Source organism: Ahaetulla prasina, chromosome 2, assembly GCF_028640845.1.
Source record: "Ahaetulla prasina isolate Xishuangbanna chromosome 2, ASM2864084v1, whole genome shotgun sequence".
NCBI classification, from domain to species: domain Eukaryota; kingdom Metazoa; phylum Chordata; class Lepidosauria; order Squamata; family Colubridae; genus Ahaetulla; species Ahaetulla prasina.
The window spans coordinates 178,294,454-178,306,634 of record NC_080540.1 but is presented as its reverse complement, the minus strand read 5'-3'; the positions used below and the strand labels follow the sequence as shown (position 1 = coordinate 178,306,634).

General features: G+C 41.3%; 1 protein-coding gene across 3 annotated transcripts; it reads right to left on the bottom strand.

The window, feature by feature from the left end:
- Positions 1-720: 720 nt before the first annotated feature.
- Positions 721-11,889, bottom strand: PPAN (peter pan homolog). Of its 3 annotated transcripts, none has more exons than XM_058171237.1 (12): positions 11,797-11,889; positions 10,856-11,026; positions 10,233-10,334; positions 8,997-9,047; positions 8,331-8,501; positions 6,126-6,202; positions 4,344-4,451; positions 3,899-4,022; positions 3,362-3,440; positions 2,065-2,194; positions 1,764-1,924; positions 721-1,216 (listed from the first exon to the last, which is right to left on the bottom strand). In XM_058171237.1, the coding sequence occupies exons 1-12, from the start codon at positions 11,812-11,814 to the stop codon at positions 792-794; spliced, it is 1,617 nt and encodes a 538-aa protein (XP_058027220.1). In that variant the 5' UTR covers positions 11,815-11,889; the 3' UTR covers positions 721-791. The 3 variants fall into 3 exon arrangements, with proteins under 3 accessions (XP_058027220.1, XP_058027221.1, XP_058027223.1); XM_058171238.1 differs by lacking the exon at positions 11,797-11,889 and adding an exon at positions 11,410-11,732; XM_058171240.1 differs by lacking the exon at positions 11,797-11,889 and adding an exon at positions 11,423-11,732.
- Between the last annotated feature and the right edge of the window lie 292 nt (positions 11,890-12,181).

Genomic DNA, 12,181 nt, shown 5'->3' with positions numbered 1-12,181 from the left:
AAATGTGATCACATGACCCCAGGACACGGCAATGCTCATAAATATGAGCCAGTTGCCAAGTATCTGAATTTTGATCAGGTGACCATGGGGATGCTACCAGTCGTAAGTGTGAAAAACAGTCATAAGTCACTTTCTTCAGTGCCATCGTAACTTCAGTCACTAAACAAATGGCTGCAAGTCAAGGACCACCTGTATTTACTTCCACTGATTGAATCATGTAGAATCAATCTCTGAATACAACTAGTATGTATTTCTGCAAACCTGCCCCTACATTTTGGATGAGTAACAGTTTAGCCAGGGATAATAATTTTACAAATTATTCTTTTTATAGCCGCTGAAAGCTGCAGCTGCCCACAAGGAAGCCAAATATATTTGGTATCTTTTGAAAACCTCTGTGGGAGAACCAGGAATTTAAAAGTGGAGTACTATTGCTAAAGAAAAGAATCCTGTGGATTAAAATCGGCAGGTATAGGTATATCCATTTTTGCCACTTTTGTTCTACATTATCAAACGAAAACTATTTTCCTAGAAACCTGCTGCATTGCAGCAGAGAAATTTTAACCCTCAAAAGAAATGGCCGTCTGCTCCTTATTTCATCTCCTTCCAAGGTGCTCAAGTTCTCTTAAAAAAAGTTTGACCAACTGCCCTTTCCTTTCCTGGCACTTCCAACCAATCCCACATCAAAGCGTATACAAGTCCAACCCAAAAAAAAGGAGGCGGTTTGTGGAAGTCAATATATATTTTATAAAACCACCAGTTTATCACAAAGACTACACAAGTGTTTCAGGACATTATGCTGACTTTTGCTTCCTTGAATGCCTTGCTTTTCGGAAGGTGCTTTTTCCTTTGAAGGCCTGCTTCTGCCCCACTCTAGATTTTCCCTGCCATTGTGATCTTGGAGGCCTAAAGCCAGTCTGACTTTTGCCTCTTGGCTGCCCTGCAGCCTGCGATTGCTTCTGCTTTACATTCTGTTGCTTCCTGTGCTGCCTTGTATTCCTCTGCTGCTGGCTCAGCTTCCCTTGGCGGTGTTGAGGAGTGCCTCTTTGTGGCAGCCTCTGACCACCGGGCTGTGAAGCTTTCTTGTGTTTCATTGTGGTTTTGGGCCCTGTATGCTCTTGACTCTGATCTTGCACTGAATGCATGTATTTGCGTTTTTTCTTGGGCACGGTGGGTTGGCTGAGCCTTCGTTTTCTCTTTGTGCTTTGTGGGAATAAGTCTGGAAAGAGTGGAGCACAATAAAAGCAGCAGTTAAGAAGAATCGTTTTTATACTCAGCACTTTTTTTTTTTAAAAAAAGAATGATCTTAAGGCAGTAACAACCATTTAGATCATAAGGTCTTCAAGTAGGAAGTCACAGCCCACCCAGAAAGAAAAACAGCTTCAGAAAAAAAGACACAGCTTTTAGCATTATGAGAACCAAGAGGAAAGCTTGGTATGGGATTATTGGAAAATCTAGCCCTCCCCAAATTTTCCCTCCTGCACCTGTATTTGCCCCCTAAGAGAAGAGAAAGGATTGGAAACATACAGTTACAAGTGCCTTGGGAGCAGCACTTGCTGTGAATTTGCCAAAAGAATGAATGATGCAGCTTCTTGGCTCAGACTTGAACAATGACTGCTAGTCCCAACTAAGCCGAGAAAGCACATGCTTCTTCTCCAGGACAGGTGCATCAAAGGGTTTCTTTGGAGAACCAGGGTTCAGGTTGTGAGCAACTATGCCCACCTCCAAATTGTTCTAAATTAAAAGCCTATTAAGTAGGCACTGACCTTCATCCGGTTTCTCCCCAACTTCCTGACGGTAGTATTCCACATCATCATCCGAGGGCTCATCTACATTTTGCTGCCCCTGCATTCCAGGGTCCTCAGCATCACTGTCCCCTCCTACCGCTTGGTCCATCTTCCTCTTCATCCCTGCCAGACTCTTCTTCCTGTAGCCAAGGATAATTTCCATGAGTGCCCCGAGAGCCAATCTTCTCAACCCAAAGGGACATTCCCTGCTCCCACTTAGGTTCTGGGAGAAACATACACCTGGAAAAGAAGCTTTCCTGGCTTAAGTGCCTACTCTTACCGATGAGCTTGCTTTAGTGCTTTTTTGTGGGCCACATCTGCCTCTTGCTTCTGGCGCCGTTGAGCCTTGAGTTGCAGTTTTTCTTCTTTTCTGGCCAGGGCTTCTTGGATCTCTTCTTCAGTCTTATGAACTGGGAGAAGGCACAGGACATTAACCAATGGGAATGCACCAATGCACAGGGAAGAGTCACTAAGGTCAGGCCATTAGTTTTCCCCTTCATTCACTTATGTGGGCCTTGAGGCACCCAAGGGGGCAGGTAAAATCGATTTGCCATGATGAGCAGCAACACACACAGCAATAACTGAGTTAAGTCTCAGAAATGTTTTGGCTGCTGAAAGACAGGATCTAGTTATAGGAAGACAGGGAGCTATTTTGCAATGGTAATCATTACATTGACTGATAGTACACTGACTCTGTAGTGTTTCAGGAAGTTTTATTTGCCCAACCTGGAAATGACACAGCAAATGCTCTTTATAGAGTAGCTCAACAGAGGAACCATCTAGCCAGGAAGGTGGTAATGGACCCCCCTTCAGTATCTATATACAAACAGAGGTTAGAAATGATCTGTCTGGGATTGTTTAATCAGGATACCGTTGCTGAGCACTGCAAATTGATCTTGATGGCCTAAATCACTCTCTCCAACGCTAGGATTTGATGAATGTACTTGCATAAAACTAGCTGTGCCTCAGACCAATGGTATTTTCTTAAAGATATAGTATACATTGACAACATACACACCCCACCTGGATCTGCCTAAAACTTTACAACCCTTTAACTTTCACTTTCTTCCAGGTTGGAAGTGATGTGTTTTAAACTACAAAGCAGTGGATGTGTTTTAAACTACAAAGTGCAGGGGGGCTACAACACTGAATTTGGCCTTGGATCTTTTGGAGGCCTAGGTTATTAGATCCAGGGATTCAAGAGGTAGTTGAGCTGTTCTTAACCGGTGGGTTCAGTTCTCTCTCATATGCACAGCTTTGAAAAGTGCAAAAATCCAAGGCTAGACCTCTTAGGTTTCTTAAAACAGGTGCATGATATATGTTCATCAGTTCCTCCAAAGCACAACACTGATCTCCCCAAAACTTTTGCTCCAGTTGAAAGAATCTTGCAAAAAAAAAGAGAGAGAGAGAGAGAAATATTTGAAACAGTACTGGAACAGTAGCTGCACTATCCTCCAATTATCCTCTAAATCATACAGTACACCACCATAGGAGAGGTGTTCTTCAATATGCCTCCATCAATACTCTGGTTCTGCTCCTCAACGGAAGAACTAAAACAGAAGAGCCCCAATACTTACTGAAGCTATGGTAGAGTACATTGCCTTGACCTACTCCTTCTTCCACCTTGATGAGCTGCAATGTCATGCGAGGGCCAATCTGGACATGGAGACAACACACGAGCGACACAGAAATTCAAATTCAGGCATTTTGAGCAGAAAGGAAGAAAGGTGGCAGCTTTCGGGTGGGTGGGGCATTCCAAAGCCAGATGATCAGAGCACATCATCTGGAGGATCAGAAGAGCTCTGTTTTCTGCTATACCTGAGCCCATGCTACATCCTTGTTGACCCAACTTTTTTTTAGTAGAATCATTAAGAATTTTTACATAAGTAAAAGACTAATGTAAAGGAAAAAAATACAAAGAGCAAAAAGCAAAACAAATTCATCATCCCTTTGGTTTTACAAAAAAAATCCCTTCAGTTTTTTACTTAGTCTTTTTTCAGACACATCCTTTTATTATCCCTTTACTCTTTTCTATTTTCAGTGAAAAGTCCATAAAGCGTTTCCAGTCTTTTAATACTCTCACCCAACTCTCAAGTACCACATTCCTCACTGACCTCAGTGAGCCGGACTGCACTCTGCTGGGCCTTCATGTTCCCACGGCCAGCGCAGGCCTGAGGCAGCTCTGTGATATTGTGACTGCCATCTTGCTCAGCTTCACTCTCAGAGAGATTGATGTCTCTGCAGGTCAGGGCAACAAAACAACACATTTTTGTTCTTTCTAGCATGACTATCATCAGCACTCAAAAAAACATTCCCACTCTGGGATGTATTAGACTACAAACCCTACCAATCTCAGTTAGCATGGTACTGACTGGATTTGGGAGGGGAAGGGGTAGGATTGGTTGAGCGAATGAATACACATACTGTAAAATGAAGACCCGACCCCAGCCCTGCCTTCAAACCATCCCCCTTCTCACACCTCTGCAGAATTCCCCCAGGATTCAAAAGGAAGCTAAATTCTAGATGGAAGGAGCAGGTAAACAGCTTTCTCTTTCTCACCTGACCAACAATTCACTGATGTCATCCAGGCGGTTCATGTTAGGAAATCTCTCTTGCAGGAGCTTCTTCAACCCTTTGCTCATGCCCACTGGCACTACTTTCAGGCTGCTACAAAATACAGGAAATGAGCAGATTTCATCGGGGGGGAAAAAGCACATTTCACCACAACTGTGTTGAGGCAGCGGGGGGCAGGATGGGAGAAGAGGTAGCCCTGGTATCACTTCAAATGAAGGTTCCATGGTATCAGGCCTGAGAAAGTCCATTCTTCTAGCCAAGGAGCTTGAGAACCATGATTAGAGTAGCTCCCCAAACTGATGTGGATGTTAGACGTGTTGTTCTACAATTGCTAATAGCCATGCCATCTGGAAATTCTGGGAGTTACAATCCAACACATCTAGTGTATAAGGCTGGGAAAGGTAATCAATATTAAATTAATGGTTTAATTACCAGCATTATGCAAGACAAGAGAGGATTACATAGCATATCAGGAAGGTCTATTCTTGTCCTCATATTAACAAGAAACAATGTATGCACAAACTCTGAAATAAACGAGACCCTTTATTGTCAGGAGATGTAACATATTTTTTGGAGTATAAGCCACACCAGAGCATAAGACGCAGCTTAGTTTTTGGGGAGGAAAATAGGAAAAAAAATCTGCCTACCAGGTATTCCTCTGGCTGGCGTCCTTAGTCTGGTCAGCTTCAGCACATTAGTTTGCTGGTTTTGAGCACGTGCGTGCACTTTTTATCCCCTGCTTTGGAATAAAAAACAGCTTCTAAAGCACAGCTGACTGTCAGAGACAGAAGCAATGAGAAAAGCAGGCAAAGCTCAGAAGATGCTTCACTTGCTAGTGCCCCATTAGGGCTGAAAAAAGGCTTCCAAAGCACAGCTGAGAGTTGGAGGGATCAGGCAAAGCTTTGCTTAGGGCTGAAAAAAAGCTTAAAAAAAGCTACATTCGGAGTATAAGCACCCAAATTTTCAGCCTCTTTTGAGGGGGGGGGGTTGTGCATCTTATACTCCAAAAAATACGGTAATTAGAGGATTACTTGAAAATTTGCATAGTTTTGTATCTAATTTCCCATTTTGCCTTAAGTGTTAAGGAACAGGTACTAGTTAGTAAATCAGACACGATTATTTTGATGAGTTTCCTTCTTTGTTTTGTTGACTTTTTAGGGGAATTCTGGGTTTGTATGATAAAAAGAGGAAAGATTTCTGAGCTCATTGGAAAAAACATCGCACCCACCATCATTAAAAAAAAATCCATTTCTAACTGGCTTGGACACATCAGAGCGTTTACTGAAATATAAGATCAGAGACACATCAGCAGACTATACTCTCATCACCTGCATCCAGCTTAGACAGGACCTTGTTCATGTTTGCAATGGAATCTGCAGTCATGTTAGAGCCACTTTGGACAGCAGGAAAGCCGTGCCACCATACACTGATCTGTAACTTCCATCTCCCCCTACCCACAGCTGGCAGAGGATGATGGGGACTGGAATCCAATTCATCTAGAGAAACCAAGTTAGGGAGAGCTGGTGTAGGCCAGGGACCCAGAGCTAGCATGAAATTAACAAAGAACACATAGGTTCCCCTCAGCTTCCAGATTACCAAATAGTACTGAAGACCCTGCAAAGTCCTCTTTTCTCATGTTGCACCGTAGAATTGTGAGCATTTTAATGAATATGAATACAACGTATTTCACATCAGGAATCCCTATGCAGTCTATTTCAAACCAGCAGAAACAAGAGGGGCACAGAGCAGAAATTAAAACCTACTTACTAGTGACGGAATTCCATTATCTGGGTGTCAGGATTGTAATTGACCAGGACACAGCGTTTGATGGTATTTAAACTGACCTGATAGGTAGGGAAAAAGAAAGGCGCACATGGTGAGGATCAGGGGTAGGTTCCAATTTTTTTTTACCATCGGTTCTGTGAGTGTGGCTTGGTGGTCATGTAACTGAGTGGTCGTGGCCAACTTGAAATCACTCAGGGTAAGGTGGGGCGGCACCTTGCTGTGAGTGATGTCAAGTTGGCCACGCCCACTCAGTCACATGACCAATGCTGCAGAGACAGGGCGCTTTCTCCTAGGGGACACCCAGGGCTTTGCCATCTCTTTTCCTCAGAGGAGCTGCCTTCAAGTCCTTGTGAAGGGATACACACACACACACAACACAACTGACTCACACACAAAATGCCACATACAGCTTTGTGAGATTCTGTGTGTTTGTGTAGTTAGAGTAAAACACTACAGAAACATACCAAATCTCAGAAAGCTGCACAAATATTTTATTTTATTTTATTATTTTATTTTATTTATATTTTTTAGATCAGGGGTCTCCAACCTTAGTAACTTTCAGGTTTGTGGACTTCAACTCGCAGAGTTCCTCAGCCAGCAAAGGCACTGAGGAGATGGATTGCAGGCAGGCAGGCAGATTCAGTTGCTAGCTGATGCAACTGATTGCAAAAGCCAAAGGAAAGCGAACCCGAAAACAGCAGTAATTATGTAAGTGAGGAGGGTGAATGGGATGGGCCAGAGGAAGAAAATATTTTAAAAGGCTCCTCTGACGATCCCAGCTGAAGTTGCCTAATAGCAGCCCAGAACCTCTTAACTCAGCTGGGGATCACCAGAGGAGCCTTTTAAAACCTTTTGTTTTAACAACCTCTTCGGCGGAAAAGGTTGTTAAAAAAAAACTTTTAAAGGGTTCTGATGATCCCTGCTCAGCCACGCAATCATCAGATGTTTTTGTTTTTGTTTTAACAACCTCTTCGGCGGAAAAGGTTGTTAAAAAAAAACTTTTAAAGGGTTCTGATGATCCCTGCTCAGCCACGCAATCATCAGATGTTTTTGTTTTTGTTTTACTTTTAAAAGCCTTTTTTTTGGCTGAAGAAAAGATGCTTTTAAAAGTTTAAAAAAAACACCAAACCTCTGATGATCAGGGAATCGGTTCAGGGGCATGGTCAGCCAGCCATTACTACCGGATCTCCGAACGCCAGCAGATTTTTACTACCGGCTCTCCAGAACCAGAACGAACCGGGAGCAACCTACCACTGGTGAAGATTCAAGACTAGGGCTCCAGCCCTTTCTTGAAAAGCAACCCGAGGTTAAGATTTTCCAGCTGCCAACAACCAGTACTCAAACTACTTCCCAATGATCGAAGTTCCAAGCTCAAGAGTTCCTATATCCAATTCTAGAATATCACTGATTTAAAAATTTCTCGGAGGGGGATAGAGGAAAACTTGAAAATCCCTATTTTTTTCACTGAACATTTTTGAAAATGTTTCTGGAGCATCTTATCTCCACAGTTTCCAACTCCAGGTTCTCAAAAAGCAAATTTATTTCCATGTTGACTAAAACCGTATTTAATCCAAGCAGTGGGAATGAGCTTTATCCTATGTCTCCCCTCTCTCACCTACAGTTAGAGACGACCACTAGTTATATTTGAACAATATCTGTGCAACTCAAAGGGGGAACTATATTCAACTGAGGAGGAGGAGGAGGAGGAGGAGGAGGAGGAGGAGGAGGAGGAGGAGGAGGAGGAGGAAGACTCAAAACTAAATAACCCTCTTCCATTTCTGCATTTATAAAACTTGCACTCCGAAGTTAACAAGGATTCAGTGGTAGAAACACTAAACTTCCAGCAAAATGGGTGATAAAGGGTTGATGCATCAGTGCGTTTACTTTAAAAGGAAATCACAGAGAACTGTCATCCAAGATACGCTATCATCACATGCATCTGGATCAAAATTATCACCAAGAAGTTGTACCACATCTTAAATAATTATGCAAAAATTTAGGTTTCACCTACCACTGCTCTATGCCTATTAGAGGGATGAGGTCCTTCTGGATGAGATTTAGCTCTATCCCCAGCGTCAATTTTTAGGCAGTAAAGTTATCACAAGGGCAGGAATCAGACCAGAGGAGTCTGAGCAGCAAACTAGTCATCTAATTAGCTTCCCAATCTCCAAGCTTGAATATACTTACTTTGTGAACATTGATGGAGGGAAACATATTCTGGAACATAGTGGCCATGACTTTGATGTGCATGCCTTCAATACCAAAGTTGTTCAGCACTAGGAGAGGAGGATGGGTAAACTGTTGTTCATGCATCCGATGCCGCTTCAGAGATGACACAACATCTTTGATGAGTGAATACTGTTGCAAACAACACACACAGACAAGTGAGGCATACATTCTATTTAGAGGGAATGTCAGTATTTTGAGGACTGCCTCAGATCTCAGCTTTTATTTAAAACAACCTACATAAAGTCTGGATTCTTCATGCTAGTAAGTGGGAGTTTGAAAATATATGGGCTACTCTTAGAAACCAGATAATGACAATGTGCAGCAATGGCTAGAACAATTTATAGAATATAAATTATGCAAGGTCATTCTATATGAATACACAAAGCTTTCAAATTTCAATTATTTTGTTACAAATTAAGGGGAGGAGGAAGAAAAGAATAAAAACTACTCTGCACCCAAGTACACAACAAACATACTAAGGAACAATCTGCGATTCTGTATATTATCCATAGGAACTGCAAGCAATTAAAATAATAAACATAGCATCTCCTTTCATGACAAATTTGAGACAGTTCTAAATCTACCCAGCCTATTCCACTGTAGATAATATAATCCTTCTGGTACCTGAGTGACTCTGAAGGTCAGTGTTGGTCCACCAGGAAGGCGGATGAGTCTCTAAGAGAGAAATCACCAGGAAGGAGCATTAATTCACAAGTACTAATATTGCAGAATCCAGCAGCTTAAAGCAGGCCCTAACACTAATAGTTTATAGATCTTACTTCTGTTTAATTTCCAATAGTATGGAAATTCTTTAAACAGATGCATCAGTGCGTTTACTTTGAAATAAGAATCACAGAATTAAATCAGCAAGACAATTGTCATCATTTGCACCTGATAAGCAGACAGAATTAAGATAACTCACTGGGCAAAGAAATTTAAAAACTATTTGTTCCGGGAAGAAACATGCTTAACATTCAACCACTGTAAAAAGCAGGAGCATTCAAACAATGTAATAGTGATTGTAAAAATTTGTTTGGTTCAACAATTTTATTTCTTCACCACTGTTGCCATCTGAATGTTTTAGGAAGCCCCAAAGCAGAAAAATGAGCAGTATCTTCCTGCTCATATTTCGCCATATACAGCATTTCCTCGAATATTACTATGATTACAGATAGTTCTCACCAACTGCTGACTCAGCAACTGTTCAAAGTTATGACAATGCTGAAAAGAAGGATTTACAAGCAGTCCTTCCAGTTGTGGCTGGTGCAGCATCCCAATTTAATGGATTAAAGACCTAGTGTAACTTGTGACTTCAAAATCATTTGCTCATTAGATTATGTATGAATGTATATAATAAAATAATGTGCATTTGGTATGTTTAATTAAATAACGGCCAATTTCTTTTTATTGCAAGTCACCGATTATTTGCCTTTTTTAAAAGCAAAGTCCCAAATGTTGCATATATCCTCATGTACATACTTGTCATGAAACTATTTCACCACAGCTCCGATGTCTTTTTCCTGCTCATTTATCAGAAGCTATAAAATTTTATCCTGATTGATTCAAGATGATTAGTGACAGTGAAGCTTTCCTATTTTTACTATTTTACCTAGATATAATAGGGCTGATTTGCCACACCAAAAAGGGAGATGGCCATCTTCTAGGTGTATCTCCTCTTCACACTGGGTGACAACAAGATGTAACAGTATTGCATGAAAAATGAACCTATGTGCCAGGTCAGAACATGCTCCAAATCCTCTCCAAAATACATAATTGAACAGAGGCCCAAATTGGACCAGTTAGCCTAGACAACTAGGGTCATAGGTTCTTAAAAGAACATTTCCTTAATATATCACTTACAAGGTTGATGCTGGTGGGGTTTTTTGTGAAGACCAGGAAATGAGTCACTCCTAGAGGTCCAGCTATTGTCACAAAATCTTTCAATGAATTCTTCTTCCGTACCTAAAAAAGATACAACTGTGACTAGGGCCATTCCACTGTCAGGCATGCTTTAGGGACAAAATCTAGGATAAAATATATTTAAATTTTACTTTATTAATAGAATTAAATAGCACTGACAAAATGGACTGAAGATTAGATTGGTCTGCATAGTTGCCTTTGTGATGTTACACTATTTAGCCAAATTGTTTTCCTCCTTTTGCTTACAGCCTCTCATGCTTTTAACTGCTGTCCCAACCTCATTTTATAGTCTGCTTTGAAAATAAAATGCAAGCACTAGTAATTATAACTTGAATAAAGCGTGAAAATGTTTTGTACAACACAATTGTTTCCATAAACATGTAAATCTATGTAATTAATATTTGCTTTTGGAAATATTATTTTCAACTGTTCAAGTGGAATTTAGAAAATGATTCCAATATCAACAATCGACATTCCAGTCCCAATTGTGGTTGTTAAGCAAGCACTACCTGTAAAGCAATTATTTCCATGAACCACTGTAGCCTGAAATTTAATAATTTCACCTTGAGGCTGGTAGCAGAAAAGGGCTCCATCACCCGCCGAACATCTTGGATGAGTTGCTGTATATTCTTGCCAATACGACCACGATGAAACACAAAGGAGTGAGGCACAGAGCCATATTCCTCCTGAGATCGATGCTGGGCAGATGCTCGCTCCTTCTTTTGATTCTTAGTCTGAAACGGAAAAATGAATTGAATGAAGAATAACACTAGTAGGGTTCAAGATATACAAAACAAATATCCCCCTCTGTATCAAATCTACTTTCTTATTGCAGGTTACTTTCCCATCGTCTCCTAGGATAAGTTTGCTCTGTTTTCCCCCTCTCTTCTTAACAATCTAAAAAAATACGCAATAACGGAATTAAAACCGTTACTAAAAACTCCACAGCAGCAAGGAATTTTAACTATTTCAAAACCAAGCTGGTCATAAAAGCAATTTTACACTATTATTTGCAGTTCATTTATTTGGAATTACCCAGGTATCAGGAAGAGTAAGCCAGCTGGGGGAAAAAAGATACTAGGTGAAACTAGAAATATTAAAATGCGTGGAAAAATACCTCAGAACCTCACATTAAGAAGCAGGACAACTTTATAACCAGGACGGATTTCATTCAAGGGCGAACAATTATTAGTTTCTCACAAAATAAGACACATCCATGTAATTTTCTTGGGCATAGATAAATGCATCGCAACAATCTCGCAGCAGGCCAATAATGAGTTTTCTAAATCTTTTATCACTCGCTAATCGGGCTTTCCCGATTAAGACTTCGAATCTTGTTTCGTCCTTCTAGCGTTCCCCAATGGGGCTGCAGTACCCATCCCGGCCTCCATTGCCTTTCGTTCTCCATTTTCACCACCCTGGATACCAAACCTGGATTTGGCCCCAAATCCAACCTCTCCCAAAGCCTTTCAAGGAACTCTCCACCCCCGTCTCCAGTCCTCACTTTGCTGGGCCTCCCCATAATATTCGCGCCCTCCTCGGGGTTCCTCTCGCCGCGACCACGCGGGACACGCTCACTTCCGGTCTCTAGTGCACCGAAATGCTTTCCCCCCACTCCGCCTCCCCAGATGAGGAGTTCCGATTTCCGATCGAGCGTTGTGTGCTACCAAAATAATCATCCGGCGGGTCTCTCGCGTAGCATATTAAGTGATGGGTGATCTCGGCAGATAACCCATGATATTCTCAGACGTCCTTTATAGCACCCATACTAAGTTAGAGAAAGGGGCTGTGGAAAATTAAGGGATGATGATAGCTATTTTTATTTATTTATTTATTTATTTATTTATTTATTTATTTATTTATTTATTTATTTATTTATTTTGTCGAGT